This window comes from Salarias fasciatus, chromosome 12, assembly GCF_902148845.1.
Source record: "Salarias fasciatus chromosome 12, fSalaFa1.1, whole genome shotgun sequence".
NCBI lineage: Eukaryota > Metazoa > Chordata > Actinopteri > Blenniiformes > Blenniidae > Salarias > Salarias fasciatus.
This window is the reverse complement of record NC_043756.1, coordinates 20,836,508-20,855,373: the sequence shown is the minus strand read 5'-3', so window position 1 is coordinate 20,855,373 and position 18,866 is coordinate 20,836,508. Positions and strand designations below refer to the sequence as shown.

The window sequence follows — 18,866 nt, the reverse complement described above, 5'->3', positions numbered from 1 at the left end:
AATCCTTTTGACTGGTGAAAAGGAAGTCTAATCATCATTTCATAGTCACACTTTCCACTAATTATTAAACACAAATTAATAAATGAGAAAATTATTCATTACATAAAACTGCAGTTTTACAGTTCTATTAAGTAGCTTGGAGCTTTTTCTCAGTAATAGATTGATATTAAAAAGAATATTATGAGAACATTAGTTGACCACCTAATCACAATTCAGATCCGTGTGCATCCATCCATCCATCCATCAATCCATCTTAGTCCTCACTCACATTCACATCCACAGGCAAGCCTCCAACTGCCTCAAATGCATGTTTCTTGGAATATTCAAAGAAACTACAGTATCCACAGTAAAAAAAACGAAAAAAGTCATTCACGACCAGGGAGAACATGCAAACTGCCAACAGAGAGTCCTCCAAGCCCAAGTGGTTGAAATCAAATGGAACAAGTAAAAGAGCTCTACACTGGCACCTGAAAACTACACCAACAATGCACAATAGTACCTGATTTGCTCTGATTGTGCTAAAAGCGTGGTAAGGTGCACTTCCACCTGAATAGATTGCACTTTCAATTTGCATTTGCTTTGTGGGTGATTTACTCTGAGCAACAGTGAGACATCTCTTGCAAACAGCAGTATCTCAATGACTGTTTTTGTGTGCTTCTGACGCTGTTTACATGAGAATGATCTGCTGGAAGAAGCAGAGCTCCTGTGCACATTTGCTCGCAGTCAACAGTGAGAGATTTGATGGCACTCTGAGATCCTGCTTACACAAAATGTGGAGTTGCACATGTAGATGGAGAAGGATACCAAACTTATTCTTGGTACGTTTGTCAGACCCCATCATCGTCTTAAAATCACAACGTGCACAATTTCACATTTGCACCTTTTTTTTTTAGATGTGCAAATCTTTATTAGCGCTTACCTGCTTTGCATTCACATGCAGCGTAAAGGTAGTTGTTGGTGCGGAGGAGTTTGCACTGTCCGTACGTCCCACAGTCGTTGATGCATGGAGTCAGGTAGGAGCGCATGTACACCTCTGCAGTGATATTACTGCACGCTTCAAACCTGGAAAAGCCACAAACAGGCAGTTAAATGGGAGTTTCATCTCTCTTTGGGGGAAAGCTACTTGCATAAAGTACGTTCAGTGTGCACATACACTCACTGGCTAAATTATCTACAGTACAACTGCGATAAATTCTTCCATTACAAAGATAAATATGTTCAAGATGTGCTTCAAAAAGGTTTTAGTTAAAATATATGTACTGTGACACAATAAACTCCACACTGTCTTGTGTAGGTAATGGAGCAACCTGCTAAGGCTGTACTCCATTTGCCACCATTAGCTGGAATTGTCTCCACTATATGTGATACTTGGATGATTTTTACCTGGTCCACAACCTTTTGACCTTTTGAGAGTGAGCCTGAAGCAGATCTCAGAAGCTTTTTGCAGTGAGCTTTTTGCAGTGAGCTAAGACTGATAAACACATTGCTAAACCTCTCATTTCTATTAATGCAGGGCTAAAATATTCACATCAGTTTTACTCAGTTTTTTTTAGGAACAGCTTGCGCGCTGTCCCAGCTGTTTTGTCAATGGAGTTACTTGTTAAAAATCAGTGTGCTGGCATCGCCACGCTGGCACACTTCACTCGGCGCCCTGGCAAAACCCAGACTGCTGTTTTAGTGCCTGTAGGCTTTCGCTCTCTTTGTTTTGTATCCTCGGGCACAGTCGTCGCCGCAGCACATCAGAGATTAAAAGGTTGTTTTAGGTCTGTCAGATGTCAGCAACTTCATTAGGCCTTAGCTTCCTCCAACTTCACAAAAGCAACTAACAAACTTTTATTTTTCTTTCCATGGTGCCTCCACAGATGCTTTCACAGACCAACAAGAACTGTGTGGCGTCATCATTAAATTTAATTTGGTAATTCACTAAGCCCATTGGAGTTTTTCCACATCACTTTGCTTACAGAGAAAATATCTTCCTTACTTTTGTTTCTCAAGCAATTTCTTTCCAGAGAAAACATGCAGTCCTTAGATGTCACAGACTGGGGTCATGTTTTATGCAGTCTTCAAACTAACAGCGAGACGCGGACCTCCACATAATTTGCTTATTTCTGATACAGCCCAGGAAGAAATGAAACAACAACCTTGTATTGAATCTTTCTTAATTACTGGCTCCCACTATCAATTACAGAGAACGAAGCTCCAGGAGGTAACAAATGTCTTTCTCATCTTTTCCCACAACACATTATTTTAATTGACACAGCTGCTCGTTTCTTTATTTCTATGTTGTATCAATCAACTTAATTCTTGCTTTGAGGACCACCTGTCATTCACACCACAACTTTCACTCTCTAACAAGACCAACATGATTTATTATGTGCATATGTGAGGAAATCTGACACACGGCAAACTCGACGTTGTCCACATTTTCCTACCTCCACCAAGCCTTTGGTGTGAGGACGGCTTCGTGTCCCACGCCATCTGTTATTATCTCTTATTCGAATGCAATCCGAGCTCCCGATTGGCCCCAGAAAAATCTGCCTAATTTCATTCTGTCCACATTCTCGTGCCATTAAGCGCTCAGAAAAACAGCTCAATCTGCTGAATAGCTAATACTTATGAACTTGTGAAAATCACTGCTTTGGACAACTTAATGGGAAACTTCTTTTAGTGACATTTCCCACAATGACTCTAAACAACCTGAGAAGGAAGGTGGTGAATTTATTGAATTCATTTCCGGATAAGAAATGTGTCGGGCTGGAGATTACAAGATATTTTCACGTCCAAAAAGGAAAGAGCGGTGCCCTTTAAGAAAGATGCATCGTGTTTAGTGGCTATAACACGTCATGCTCTGCTTCATGTGTTGTAGCTGAAACCTCAAAATAATGAATATTAATGGGAAAAAATTGGCACGAAACAATATGTAAGTATCTCCTTTCATACTTCAAAGGAGAGATATTGGAGGAGGAGCAACCCCATGCAGCGCCTCCCCACCTCTCACATCACACATGCAGTGCCAAGCAGTACTTTCTGGTTTTATGCCAGATTTAATAATGTCTTTCACATTGAAAAAACACTATTATTATTGAGTATTGCGATCCATAGGCAATAAAAATCATACCTCTTCTGGTATCACTTGGATGCTTTTGATTACAAACACCGAGTAGAATTTACAAAAAAAAAAAAGAAAAAAACCAATCACAAAATTCAGACCTTTAAAACATCTAAATCCCGTTTTCCTTCATGTCATATGTTAGCTTGCCCTGGAAGCACGTATGTGAAGCCGGAGCCAAACCGGTCCGCTGAGTGGCAGATGGGAGAGGATGTGGCAGCTCGGGGGCGGCTGCACCGTCCAAACACTGGACAGCCTTCATTTGGCCACTGAATTATTGATTTTGGTGAACAAACTAGAAGTTGTTTGCGAAAGATGAGTTTATAAGAAATATTGAATATCCTGTTTTGCACTTGTCTTCCTGTAATTGGCAGCAAATATTGTCTCACGGAGTTTGCTGTGGGGGGCTGGGACCGAGCCTGAAAAATGATGAGACTTTAAAAAATTTATGAGAAACAGCCATTCATGTGTTTTCTGCAAAATTCTTCTTGTAAACGATGTTTCCAAAACTTCCTGGCTTGAGTGCTCCAGAGAATACAGTTTACACAATTGTTTCCAGTGGAGAGATACAACCACACATCTGATAAAATATGATTATTTCATTCATTGTAAAAAAAAAAAAAAAGTTGGTAGAGATGACAGATGAACCTCCTGTGTAGTGAAGAGATTTTCTGAACAGAGATAAACAAACACAAGTTTTAGCTTAAGAATAAAAAGGCTACTTAATCATTTGTTCACTTTTACAAAATTAAATTAATTTATTTCTCTTTTTAAGTGATTGTATGTTCATAACACTTTCTTACAAGACTATTACTCAGTGACAGTACAATTAATATTAATGATGAGGCTATAAATTGCATTTCTACATCAAACACAATGGGTCATAGTATTTTACATCTGAGACTATGAGGATCAAACATCTACTATGCCTTTATCACTGTCTTCAGTTTTTTTTCTTCCTGAATCATAAAAAAAGGGGAAAACATCCAATCCTTTCCTACATGTTATGACTGGATTACTGCTCTTTTGCCGGAATATTTTTTTGATCAACTTACTAAAGAGCTTCACCTGACGTCGGATGATGCTACTGGCACACTCACTTGGACTAGGAAATGTGAGCATATCTCAGCTGTACTTGGCCGTCTGTACTGGCTGCTTGACAAAAATGGAGTTCATTTCAAAGCACTTTTAACATTTGAAACACTAAACAGCCTTTTTCCTAATTCCCTCAAGAAATTAATTGCGGCCTATACCCACCGAGAAGCCTTTGTACGCAGAGTGCAGGTCTTCCTTTGATACAGAGTTCATCAAAGAGCACGAGAGGAGGGAGATGTGTTTATCATCAAAGCCCCTTCTGTGGAAGAATCTCCCTCTCCACCCTCAATTAGCAGACCCCCCTTTTTTTTCCTTCAGGATTCCTTCATTGTGCATCCTACGGTTGTAAATAATACATCAGGATCTGGCACCTGTCAGCCTCTCCCTCTAGATAAAGAGGTAGACGGCACACCGCAGTGACGTGCATGTCAAATCCTTTGTGTATAACTGATATTTTGCCCATATTTTTTTCTCATATTGTAGGACACGTGCCTGCTTGTGGTGAGTGAGTTGTCTTCTTGGCTGTAACACTCTCAGAGGAAGCCAATGTTGTAGGTTTTGTGAGTATTTTCAAAGCCTCTATAGTATCAGCTCCACTGTGCCACCATGGAGACGCTCATCTATACAACTGTAGTTTCAAAACCAAAGGTCCGAAAAGTCATGCCCCCCAGTTTTTATTCTATTAGTTGAATAAATAATGAAAACTGAGCTATTGGTGAAGTCTTTTTGATCTCCTAGTGAAAACCCCTGGCCCACCAACCTGCTTTATAGTAATTTGCTAAATAGCACATACACTGAATGATTGGTCATACTCACACATTTGCACGCACACACTCCAATGCTGACAGGTGGGAGCAATATGAGTTTAGTGTCTTGTCAGTGGAACAAGATGGGAGATCAAACACCCAGCACTGGCATTGTCTCGTTCTTCCAACGGGGCTCCAGTCACCATCAGGTATCAAACAATGGTTGTCAATTTCAGCACCTATTTCTGTACAACTTTGTTCATTTTCCCTCTAATTCTCTCTCTTACATTCTCAACACGTTTTTTTGCCTCTATTTGCTAAGCAGATGTGACGTATCCCTTCAGAAGCTTTGTCCTGCTCAAGCTTTCTTTCTGTTGAGAAAAATGAGTTTTCTTTCCTCTCCCACCTTTGCTTTGGTATTTGCCTTTGTGGTATCTTGAGATAATGCCTGCTGCAACTGGCACCGTATGAATAAAACTGAATTCAATTGAAGATTCGCAGCAGCATAGAATATCTACATTAAGCTAATTTAAATGTCTTCAAGTGAAAAAAATTGGATTTAAAAGAGAAAAACCTCCTTTTTTTCGTCAGCAGATAAGTGAAGAAGGATTGTGGCTCTCACCCGTGTTCTGTGGCGCACAGAGAACGCAGACTGAGGTACCAGGTGCCTGTTTGTGGGTAGGGAATCCTCAGCTTGGTGATGTTGGCGGAAGCGTTCACAGAAAGGAAAAATCCGGCCACAGATTCTGCAGAAAACCGAAGAAGAGGAAAATGAGGCAACTCTACAAGAATGTTCGCTTTTAAATGGACACAGTCTGACATACCTGACTCGCATTTCAGCGATGAGTTTTCACGTAAGAAGAGAGGCATCCCGTGGTTCAGGCAGCCGAACACCGTGACATTCGCTCCTTTCAGCGTCGACTGCGGGACGAAGCACAAGCGGGCGTCATTCATCTGTCCAGCCATCAACCATCTGCCGCTACCCCACCGGTGAGCTCACTCCGCTCATCATTACCTCAGGTCTCCCTCTCCCCTCAGCCGTAAGATAGTAAACTTTAAGAACTAACAAATCAAGTGAAACTGCATTCTCTCAGCCTGCCTCAGGCAAGCAAATGAAGATGTTGGCAGTTTATCTCCTTAAAGCATCAATTATACATTAACATGCTCATGCATTGAAAAAAAAAAAAAAATCCATGAGAATTATTCAAGCGTTGGGAGCTGCATATGCTTATCCGAATTGCCTCATTCTGCAGGGGTGAACAGAGGCCACTGACGTCCAATTCAGTCTATCAGTAACACAACAGCAGGAGGACAAACAGCAGATAAACATTTGGTGAGTCAGAAGCATCAGGAAGGATTCAAAGACCTTCCCAAGTATCTAAATTCCTTCTGACTTAATCCATCAGGAGCACTCAGTCCTTTTGAATGAAGGATAGCTGCAGCTGGACGTGCGGAGGTTTTGTAGAAATGGCCCAACTAAATTATGAAGTAGAAAGTACACTGTGGGTTTCGTTCTGTTTCATCCTACTAGAAGAGGATTCAGTCCATTACAACCATTTGCTTTGTCTCTAAAGGGAGATCCACATGGCGGTGAGGGTAACTTGAGGCAATTATTCCTGGAATAAATAAGATTTCTATCACCCCCTTAGCACAAAATGAGCATAATGTATATGCAGGGAGTTGGCAAAGTTGTTGATTAATGCAGTGACGAACAAACACTTTGCCAGGTGCTGAGATTTCAAGCTTCCTAAACTCACCATCTGGCATGCACTCTCTTGATAGTAAGACTAAATCACGCCCACTGGCATTTTCAGATCGTCAGCCCTCCCTTCTTCCCCCCGTTCGTCCCCAATCTCCCCTACATGTCTGAAGTTGAAGGATTAGAGGAGAAACACCAGTTTGAAAAACTGCAACACCGGGAAGTGATAAAAAGGAAGAAAGATGGACAGCGAGGACTCGAAACAGGTCTGTGCTATTCACCGTAGTTCTAGTTGACGTTTTTCCGAGAACATGGATATGGAATGAAAAGTCTTTATCCGTCACACAGACAATGTATCACAGTTCAAAAGTTACCGAGACAGAACCTTTGCGAGCCCAGAGAGAACATGCAAACTCAATCAAGACAGTTCCCGGAGACCACAGCTGAGTCCGGACAGAGACGGATGGAGCCACTGAGCAACACTGTGGCCCTGCACACCAGCTTTTATCGTGTTTTATCCAAGCCAGAGTCAACAGGGCTGGAGATGATGACAGCTGTCAATCTGCAGAGGCGGGGCTCAACCCCGGACGCGTCGCCAATCCATCACAGTTCAGACTGAAGCTGTTAATAACCTGAAACACCTTCTCAGACCGTGAAAAGAAACTGACAGTCTAACAACTCACAACAGCCAGAGGACAGCTGCTGATGGGAATCAACTCACACATACATCCTCTCAGATTTGACATTGATATCTTGGATTATCAAGGATTATCAGCAGGTCAAGAAAGACAAGAGGAAGTAAGCTCAAATTAATGCCAGCTGTTAATTCATGATTCGACTGTTTCTGCTTCCACACTGTTTTGCAATTTGCAAAAACTAGAGATGGAACTAAACAGCTACAATGATATTGTAATAACAGCCACTCAGTCACCAGGGGCTCTGCTCGCAGCTAAAATGTAGTTTGTCAAGGTTTAGTGAGGATTGAGTTGAATGTCATCCCATAAAAACTTACAAATCCCAATCTGGTGTCCCTGCCCCACCTCAGTGCTGCTACTGGGACTGCTAGTTGGTTAAAGTGTGTTATTTTGGCTTTAATCCACATAATTCTCACATCTTTACACTCGACTGAGCCAGTGAGGAGAGGAAACCTATGTCACCAATAAAATGTAAGAGTCTACATTGATGCAGTATTTAATTATGTCATCAAGGCGATTGGCTTTATCTCAGAATTAAACTTTGACTGCAGTGTAAAAAAAGCACTCATCAGAATCAGTTTTTTTTTTTTCTTTTTTTCAGGGCTGATGTTCCTCCCCACCTGTAATTTTATAATGAAGGATCATTACTCCTTGTTACCACGTTGACAAATGCTCCCTTTCGTTATTTGCCCGTAAACATCCTGATTCCCCAGGAAATCACGATGGATGGAAGAAAGATTATCTTGTGATGGAGATGATTATTTTGTGATGGGTCACGATCCCGTTTCACATCTATCATCTCAAACATTTGTGTACCGGTGAAACCAGGAAATTCCTTTGTTTCCTCTGCTGCCTGTGCCTCTCTGATATATCTGCGCGCGGCTGAAATTAAGATTTTGCCGATAACTTTTGAGGCTCAATCTGTTTCCCTCGTCTGCCTCGTGTAATTTCCCCCACAAACTGGATGCCAGCTGCTTCTCAGCCTCTCTGCTGTCCAAAGCCCGGCATTTTAAAGGAGATTTCAATCACCTTCAGTTGCATAATGGGAGCTGTTGATAATTAATGTTTACTTCTTGTTCCGTGTTAAGCCTTAATTTAAATTCATGTCTGGAATTTTAATGTTAATTTCCTATGAGTTTTTATTTACTGCCTTCAGGTGTAAAGCACTCGGTAACATAGCTGCGAACACTGCAATATTAATCATGCTTAATGTCATGATTTATATGCCTGTTCCATTATACAGCTGTTAGTTGTGGCTGGTGAATGTGAGCGGCAGAGGAGTAATTCAATCAGGAGAGCTATCTACCAACAAAGTAATGCTCAAGGTTATATAGGGTCAAGAAAACTACAGCCTACTATTGCAAACATGTTTTTTTTTTAAAAAAGCATCACTACACCAGCATCAACTCTCCATGTAAAACAACAACAACAAAAATGGATGGAAAACTTTCAACGCATGCCAGCTTGTCACTGTTTTGTACTGATGTGCCTTTTTGCTTTGATCCGCGTTCCAGGAGTCACGCTCATTGCTGTATGCCAACGAGGACCGAACGCCAACTGATGAGAGCCGAGATGAAGCGAACATATGGGCGGCACATCCCTCCGCCGTAACAAGATTTAGCCCTACGAGGGCCTCCGTGTTGACCTGTGAACTCTTTAGCTTTAGGCACACAGCTCACCAACTGAACAATAACAACATTTCAAAACCATGTACATCTCTTTTTCGATTAATTGTATTGCAAAAATATGGATACTTATGTATTTTAAAGTAAAAGTTTGTTTTTTGCGTGAACGTCCAAGTTTCTGACTACTTCCACAAGAGATTGGTGAAGCTGATCTGGCTGTATGAACGCTCCACACCTGCTGTCACTCACGATCAAGATAACAACTCACAAATCCAAATCTGGTATTGGAAATGCATGAGGATATAGTTATTTGGATTCAGTCCACATAAATCTGACATTGCATCATTAAACTCTACCGAGAGAAAGTGGGAAGGAAAACTATGTGGCCAATGAAAAGTAAAAGTTAAACTACGTAGTTCAGGTGATTGGTTGACAGCTAACACAGCCATGTTAAGATCTGAGATGAAGAATAAGAAAGAACAGTGCTTCAATTGGTGTTCTTTTAACAGGGCTCTCCTGTTATTGAATCAGATATAACATTAGTGGAATCATGCATCACACAACAGATAACAAGTTACTTCAGATTAGATGAGTTGACTTTTCTTACATTGTGCGTTTTACTGCTGCAGTAGGTTTAACATACTTTGCATGGTCCATCACGTTCAGCCATTCACACACTGATGGTGACGGATGGCATGTACACCACGCCACAATGTGAGCAACTTAGACTTCAGTCTCTCGCCAAAGGACACTTCCCTTTGACAATAGGCCATAGTTCATGGATAAACTGATATATTAAGTCATATTTTAATCCTAATGTGTAACTTCACCTTTTTGATATTAGTATGCATTGGTGATTTATTGATGTTTATGTTTAAATTTACTTAGTGCAATACTGACTATGCAATCTACACATAAATCCACTTACATTATAAAACACAATATATGTAAATGCATGCACAGCCTCTTCATCATGCTCATTGATCTCATAACTTATTTCACTATTCACTTCTGAGCGCTTGCATTTTGAGTATGGTTCCTTGTTGAAAAAAAAAAAAAATCAAAGAAAAAGGAGGACTAACACATAAAGGCAAAACATCAAACACTGATATGGTCTCAAGGACTAACTCCCATTATAGTGCTTACAATATCACTTTCTGCATAAGCCCGAGCAAAGGGAAACTTTGAAAGATGGCTCTGAAGCGATTAAATCGATATGCTGCCAGCCGAGGTATCAGTGGAAATAAAAAGCCATATGCATTCCTTTCACACTCTTGCACAGAGAAGTGATGCAAGGCAGACAAGCAGCTCCAGCCATTGTCTCCTAAAGCCCCGCAGATCTGCCAGAGTCCCGCACTGGCTGACTGGCCGGATCCTGCATTTGTGACAAGTGACAGATCATCGCCGAGGGGGAGGGATCCGCCCGTAGCACACACTGTGGCGCTACATGTTGCAGATCCTGCAGTGATGACACTGACAAGGGGTCACCGAGGCATACGGCCGTTACTGTCCTGCAGAATGCCGCACCTTAAAACCCCGTAATCATAACCACACTGACCTGAATGTGAAAGGCGGAACAGATCAGATCTAAGCGTGCACGCTGAGGCCCTTGTTTTCTTATTGCAGGGCTAAAACAAGTGAGTGTGTTGGATGATGCACACATGCATAAACATGAAGATCCAACAGTAGAAGCACCAGGGAAGAAATGGAGGTGGCCACATCAACCAGGAAGTCAAATACCCTGTTCAATAAATTACAATCAGTTATTTTCATTTCCTTAAGTCTATTGTGTGTGCTACTCTGTGACATTTGGGAAATAACACTGTGTGTTTGTGTGCTGGGGATTTGATGAGACGACTGATCATCAATTTCCTCTCTGTGAGTTGAATAGAGATGAAGGGTGTGTTTAGCTTCGCTCACCATAGACTCGAAAACGTCAGGGAGAAACAGCATGGGAGCTGAATTTCAGCAAATATCTCACAAGTGAGGCTGCAACTCAAGATTATTTTCATTAATAATTAATGTGAATGATTAACCCACTGATCATTGTGTCCATAATAGCTGGAGCCAGGACTTTTATGGTAAATTGACTTGCTCAAGGGCACATTTCTCTCCAGTTTCCAAAAGCCCGTGTTTCTCCCTTTGTCAGCACTGTAGGCTATAAATGTCCTTGACCAAAATCTTTCCGAATGCAGACAGATGAAACTGATATCAATCTATCTCAGGAAGGAAGAAAAAAAAAAAAAACTGTCACATTTCCCAAAATGTCAGGATATTTCTTTGAAGCAAACAATCAAAGATATCTCTTTGGATTTGTCACATCATCATCTAGTATTTCCAACACTGTCTGGCTTGCTTTCTATGAGCAGTGAAATGTTTAACAGTCCACCTGGCAGCCTGCAGCTCTCCAGCCTCTGCCTCCCTGCAGACCCTCCAGGTGCAGTCCTAATGTCACCACTGTCTAAAGGACAGATCAACAAAGACATATCAAATCCTGCTTTTGCATTTTGTTCACTCTCAATTAGAGACATATGCCACAAGCCCGGGCGCTGGCGCCGGTTACGCCGTGAACTTTTTCAGCTCCCACAACAAAGTCCGCGACCATACGCACATCCATATTTAGCAGGAGAGCTCAGCCAGGAAGTTTGTGGGCCCAATTACGTGCTGGTGCTAGGTGGGGGGATTTCCTCCCCACTCACTGTTGCATATTTACTTTCTCTGATTGCAATCTGAGGCCTGGCAAGGGCGAAGCACGCCGCATGGGGATGGTCATGGTGGGAGCTGATCCTGACCAGCATCTTGGACCGAATGCCGTCGTCAGAAAGCAGTTCAGGATTACAATGGCGAAAAAATAATGATAATAAAAAAAGAACGGTAGAAATTTGTGTTTGGGAGATTAATAAATAGCACACTATTAGGATGAGTGATTACCTCCCCTCTGAATGATGGCATGTCTTTGAGGGATAAAGATTTGTGGGATGAGAAGCAGAGCTGAGTATGTGGGCTGCACTCATAAAGAAAATGATCAAATATTTTCTGACAATGCCACACAGCTTATTCTGTTATCTGCTACTATTTGCAAGACATATTGGCAATTTAACAATATATTTATTTCACAGACAGACGCCTCAGCAGTGTGTAGAAAGAAAATCTACACAGCCTGGCGCTCGCTCCTCGTGCTGTTCATCAGCCAGCGTGCACACTGCCGGGGGATGGCGTCCCGTTCTCCAAGCTGAATTCGCCTCAGTGTGGTTGTGTTGGTCATTTTGGTGCCTCAATAACAATGGCTCATTCTTCAAAATCTGCTGTTCTGCTCATCCTGCAGATGCAGCTTCCTTACAATTAATTTTATAAGAATAGGAAACACACACTCATGCAGCAGCTGTCTGATCTGCGGGACTCACAATGTTGAGTTTCAGCTCCATGTTGAGGACTCCTCCGCTGTCCAAAACCGGCATCAGGTTGATGGCGAACACCGCGGCCCGGTCCGGCGGGATCGATATATTCGGACCGAAGAAGACGTAGAAGTGCACGGAGAAGGTATCAAGCTCATTGCGCAGCGTGGGGCGGATGGGCCAGCACTTGTTGGGGTCGGCGGTGGGGGCGAGATAGACGATGCTGTCCTCCGAGGTGTGCAGGTGGCTGGTGTTCTGGGACAGGCCGGGCAGGGACGCCATCAGGAGCGTGTCGGACAGGGAAAAACCCATCGCCGTGCCAAAGGACTGGGGCATGTTCATGGAGGAGCTGGGCTGCGCTTGGTCCTTCGACAAAGTGGGTTTGGAACAATCTGTTCAGGAATGAAAAGAATTTGATTCACAAAGAAAATCAATTGAAGAAATTTGTGTAGGAGTCAAAGATCTTGGTGAATGTACACCGGCTTCAGGCTTGCAATATCTTGTGAAATGTATGCATTTGCTTAAGATTCATACGATAAATCACCACAAACAAACTGGTAATACCCAAGTCAGTTATTTTACATGTGCCATAATGTATGTTAAGCGCTCCGTTCTTTGGCAGATGTTCGAAATGATCCCCGTCGGCTGGCTTACATTATGTACACAGCGAGGTTCGGCACCATACGCTGCTTTTTAATGAGACAAAGATTCACTGTAATTGCAAAGGGTGCGCTTTCACTCAACAGAGAGCAACTCCCTGCAAAATGGCCATTGATGGCAACCGGCAGAGTGCTATCAAATACAGCCAATCCCCGAGGGAAAAGGGTTTCAAAGGCTTTCCTAGCCTTGTTTGCATAGCGTTGTCTCTGAAAGGGTTTGAAGTAGTTTGATGTCCATTCAAAGTGCCGAGGCACTCCTAAAAATACCCAAACACCAGACAAAAGTAACTTTGGTGGGGAAAATTGGTTTAAAACCAGTCGAGATCTGCATAAATAGTCCTCATGTTGGCAAACAGGCGTGTGGGTGGTGCAAATATCGTGATTCACACCATTCATAATCCACAGAATTAGCTTTCTGCTTCCGTCTTAAGACACGAGGGGGGAAAATGTTTTCAATTTCCCCTATTTTGTGATTTTCAATTTACTATGCTAGTTATTTATTTACACTTTTCGATATCAATTTAGATTATAATTCATCAGCGCGTCTGGCTGTAGTGCAAACAAGACTATTTTATGGGAAAAGACAAACTGAGAAGATATAAAAAATGGAAAATAGACGATGTTTCTGAACTGAAAAACAGTCTGTGTGATAAGAAAATCAAATCATTTGCCTTTTTCATTGGTTTGGGTCAGCATGGTGGTGAAAGGATCTGAGCTTGAATCTCAAACTATATGAAGGCAGTCAGAGGCACAGTTCTGGTAACATGGGTGTGTTGTGTTTCTCTTAAATCTCTTAAAGATTTATACTCTGTGGGCAGTTTACTCCCATTAAAATAAAAGAAAAAGATCTTCTCTCATTCAGTCCTGACCAGCTTTATAAATCAGAAAAAGGAAAATGGAAGAAAAATCAATGATGGCATTCAAATAAGAAAAGAACCCCAAAAAAATCATAACAGTAATAGCAACAATGGATGAATTTCTGACTCCACTTCTCAGAAATTCCTCTTATTGCTGGAGCAGCAGCATCAATTCATAAAGAAGAATGAAACATTTCCAGCAATTCAGAGGACACAAATCAAGGTCTCTAAAAGTCTCTGCAGGGGATTCACAGTGTTTCGAGTGCGACGGTCACACAGCAACAAGTCCTATCGATTTGAACAAAGTTCTACAGGAAATTTAATTCTTAATTATGATTTAAGCAAAAACATGTTTATTATAACTGGGTGGGAGGTGGGGGTGTATTATGCAGACTCATGACCTTAATAAGTATGATAAACCGATTCAGGGCAGAGGCTCACTGTTTAACCAGCACCTGTTAATAAATGTCATTTCATTTAGTCCCCTTTGGCTCAACTAATCAAGCAGAAGGGGATCGTCCAAAGAATCAGCAAATCATAGCCTTCCAGTGCAAAAAAAGAAAGGAAAAAAAAAGCATGAATATGGTCAAATTGACACACTTTTTTCCAGTAATCAGGGAGGCTAATTCCATCCTTTCTGACAGATCCCATCTCCGATCATGCTGAGGTCCAGTTTTTAACCTTCTGGCTTTCGGATGACATCCCCTTACGTGAAGGACAACAGGTACAAGCCTTCCTCCTTTGTCTCTAAAGCCGTTTCCCTTCTAAATTCAGGACAGGAAAGGAGGAATCGTGCCTAATTTGATTATGTGACTTCTAACAGGTTGGCAGGAACTTATAATATGCACTGATCAGATTTTCCTGATCTTGTCTTATGGAGGTGATAGGCTGTTAGAGCTGACCTATTCTGTTTTATTTTACGATTCTATTGAGTTGCTGCTGCCGAAGTTGTTCCGGCACACTGCATTATCCCTCCCTCTTGGATATTTAACCGTTGCATCCCATGTATCTTTTTGTATGCCACGTGTGTATATATATATGTGCGCTCCTGCAGTTTTATACTTTGCTGCAACACCAATTGCCCCATGGGGACATAAATAAAAACTGAACTGAACTGATCTGGAATCCTACGCACAGGATTTCTGCAGTGTTGTTCACATGTTGTACAAATTCACCCTTGTGCTAATTGGTGCTAATTTTCACTTTATTATCACTGTTCTCCTGTCAGTGAGCATTGCTGTATCCAAGTGTCAGTGTTAAGTTCTAATATCTACTCTGAAACGCTTTTTTAAATGCAGTTTTTGGTCTTTGCTATTAATGCACTCTCCGTTGGGTCAGTTTTGGTTCTCGGGCCGCATGTTTGGAACCCTTGCTGTTCGGCGCTCAATCATCTCCTGGGGGTCAGGCACCTTTGCAGAAGCTGCTGTTTGGACAACAAACATAAATAATGAAGTGCAACCTAGATTTACCACAGTCTGTCTAGCCAGCGACCGTGATACTTGTAAATTGGACCGAATTCAGAACAAAAGCAACGTATTCAAGAGGCGGCTCGATAACAACGGCGCCGGGCAGGAGCGCACCAGAAGGTGAGGGACTCCAGATGGTCCTCTCCCTGAACCTGAGGTGTTCCTTCAATTTAAATCCACAAAAGGTCAAGTAAGATCTGCCTGCCAGGCTGGAGGAGAGACAGAGTGTGAATAATTAGTGTCTGCGTTGCCATGGCGACAAAGTGCACTATACAGTGTTGAGCGGAGAGAGAGAGAAAGAGAGAGAGAGAGAGTGAGAGAGAGAGAGAGAGAGAGAGGGGGTCGCTGCACAGGACCGGACTTCCCACAGACTTGTGAGCCATCCCCGCGGAGCGAGCACGAAGAATATCTCGACTCTCTGCAGCCCCAAAACAGCAGGCAGCACTTAAGCGCGGTATCACCGGCCGCTCCGCAATCCCACATGAATCACCTCCGTTTGGGCTCCAGTCTTTTCTTCAACAAGCCTTTAAATAGTCCGACTGTGCCCGGCTTCTCTCTTCCCATCGAAACACATGTCCAGAGAAGCCAATTTCTGCACAAGCCTCTTGGATACGCTTCATAAGAAACATGGTGTTTCTTTTTTGCTTTCATGTAACAAGAACACCTATAAAGCTTTTTTTTTTTTTTTTTTCCAGGAGCACCTGTGCAAATTGGAAGCTGCCATCTTTTTGTATTTTGCCTGATCCGTTTCAGATTCAATATGTGATACACTGCAGAGATCTACTCCCAGCTTTTGTGCGGCCTAATTTATGAGTTCTCCGATTTTCAGAAACCTCCCTACCATCATCTTAAATTACACATCCAGAGCAGCAGGAGGAAAAATAATTTTAAAAAAAAAAGTGCTGAAAGCAGACAGCTCTCAGATTGAGGTATTAAACACCACCACAATTTATGCACAAAGTAGTCAAAGAAAAATAAGAAATAAAACACACTGCCTTTGATAAATTGGTAAATAATTTGGTTTAATTGGCTAAATTGGGAAAATGCTCTCATTTACAAAACAGTTTGCGCCTCAGTATGAAAAACCCTGGTGGGAATAAACCAACCACAAAAAAACATTGCCAGTAATCTTCAAATTATGACAAGAAGCAAAACCACCAGTGTGGTAAAATATCTTTACTCTATTACGATAAAAAAAATGAATAAATGGAGGATAATATTCTGTTCAGGGAGTCTAAGTTTTTAATTTGGCAGTTAAAAATGTAAAACTCCCTTACTTTCCTAGCTCTTCTTTAACTAAAAAAAAATCTTGGGACAAGGATTAAATGCTTATAAACATGTAATAAAAGATTTTAAAGCACTAATGAGTGGGATAATTTTCTCTACTGATTTTGAAGTCTGGTTAACAGTGAAAACAAGATGTTTTGTCCGGAAGAGTCTGATCATACTGGAGTGCTTCCATTCTTTCATGGTCTGTAATATGGTCTGAAAAATTGCAGAGTGGTTTAAAGCTTGAAAAATGTTTATATCATAATGTCTAACAATAACAATTTATTGAACTCTTGAGTCAATATTACCCTAGTCTGTTAAAAATGGATTCAACTGAAACACAAACTCACAGGGTGATGGAATCCCGCTGAAGACTCACCTGTGACCTGCACCCCGATTCGGAAGTAGACGTCAGAGTTGCTGAGGTATCTCTCCACCAGGATGTAGTACCACTGCTCCCAGGCCGGCACCAGCGTGACTAATTCACAGGGGTTCCACTCCCTGCAGTCGAGGGCACTCGAGTTGTGCACCGGCGGCGCCCGCGCTCTTATCTTCAGCACCACGGGACAACTGTCGCTGCTCTTGTTCTTGGTGCTGCAGTTCACCAGCTGAACCTTCACCTTCGATATATAATTGGGAATGAAGACTCTGCACAGGCACATGGAGAGACACCTGTTTCAGGCACTGCACCGTACAGCAGGAAGAAGCACGCTTTAGTGTGAACCTTTCTAGGGTTAATTGGATTACAGACTGGTAAAAAAAAAGTCAAATAAATAATTTTATTGGACACTGACCTGTTAATACAGGAATAAACTTTTGCAACAACTTTATATACTGTCAGTTTGACTTGGGGAAAATATATCTTTTGGATTTTTTTTATGCACTGCGATAACAAAGTTATATGATTTCCATATAAACACATGCAGTTCCTATACAACCAGTTTTTCATGGCACATTCACAGTATACCGCCTTTCATTTCCTGATGTACTGCAAAGGCAAAAAACGAGAAAAAAACATAAAAGCCTTAAAAAATATATATATTCAAATCGCACTGCTACCAAAGTAGAAGGGGAGGCAGTTGATAAAGGTATGCACGCTATAAGCACACAATGAAATTGCATCTTTTCAAAATGAAAATGTGAGATAAGCTCAAGGAGAAGGCTCAAGGAAAATCACAACTCAAGAAGCAGCTGAGGGAAAAGAGCAAGGAGACATACCGCGTGAAATAAAATCCACTTTTCTCTCCATGTGGGAGATTTCAGAGTAAACTCCTCCTGACTCCGAAACTCAGACAGACTCACTTGTAAAGTGCAGATCTGTTGTGGACCGGAATCATCTGGTCAATGAAGTATCCCGGATACAGCACAGAAATCCCGATCAGCTTCTGGACGATGAGCTGAGGCTGGAACAGATACTGGCATTCCTCAGAGAGGCCCTACGGCGAAGATAACAGGGCAGCGGTTTACATTTTTTGCGGTTAACTCAACAATATTTCTTAAAAGCTGGTAAGGAGGACATTAGATATCATTCAGACTGACTGAAAAGTCCTAATGGACTGTGTGCATTAAGCCTGTCAGCCTCCTGGAGGAACATCGCTCCGTCCTCCCCCTCCCTGCCAAACAGCGTAACATGCACCCACTATTTCACTCGTTCTGAGCCATTACTGCTCGATGTGCATTACTTTGTGAGATGAGCCGAGCAGACGGAATGACTTAGAGCCCGGGAGAGCGTGTATTGTTTCCACACATGATCTGCTGTGAAATTTGTTTGCAGAAGGAAAAAGGAGCCTTGTGCACTTGATTCAAAAGGACAGGTGTGAATGCTAAATTAGGTCCTTCATTCCTGTCAGCTGATCACTAACCTCTGCTGCTCGGGCCACAATTACCGTGGCATGTCATTAGTCCAGGAGCTGCCGGGGTGACCCTTTGATTTATTACAGCCTGTCAGTTGGACCTGCACATGCGTCTCGTGGAGCGACTTCGCCTTTTAATTAAGGCTCCACCATCGTGAGTTTTTGAAGACCGATTCTTTCACGCCGAGCACTCAAACAGCCTTTGACGGAGTTCAGTAGCTTTTAATTTGACCATCTTCACACCAAAAAAAAAAAAAAAGGTTATTACATTAATTTCCCCCAGAATTTCTGGTCTTGGTGAGATGTTAAAGCCTGTAAAAGTCAATTGAAGCCATAAAGCACTCAAACTCCCCAATGAAACCTTGACTAATTGCTTTATTTTAGCGGCCTCAGTCAAA

The 18,866-nt window shown here is 42.0% G+C and overlaps 1 protein-coding gene across 1 annotated transcript in view; it reads right to left on the bottom strand.

Annotated features, from left to right (window-relative positions):
- The window catches only part of tmem8b (transmembrane protein 8B), a 41,680-nt gene that overhangs the window by 12,952 nt on the left and 9,862 nt on the right, over window positions 1-18,866 (bottom strand). The window contains exons 4-9 of the mRNA XM_030104675.1: window positions 17,918-18,051; window positions 16,995-17,263; window positions 12,374-12,756; window positions 5,775-5,871; window positions 5,573-5,696; window positions 920-1,062 (exon numbers count right to left, since the gene is read on the bottom strand). Coding sequence (XP_029960535.1) covers window positions 920-1,062; window positions 5,573-5,696; window positions 5,775-5,871; window positions 12,374-12,756; window positions 16,995-17,263; window positions 17,918-18,051 — 1,150 coding nt within the window. The remainder of the gene's footprint in view (window positions 1-919; window positions 1,063-5,572; window positions 5,697-5,774; window positions 5,872-12,373; window positions 12,757-16,994; window positions 17,264-17,917; window positions 18,052-18,866) is intronic.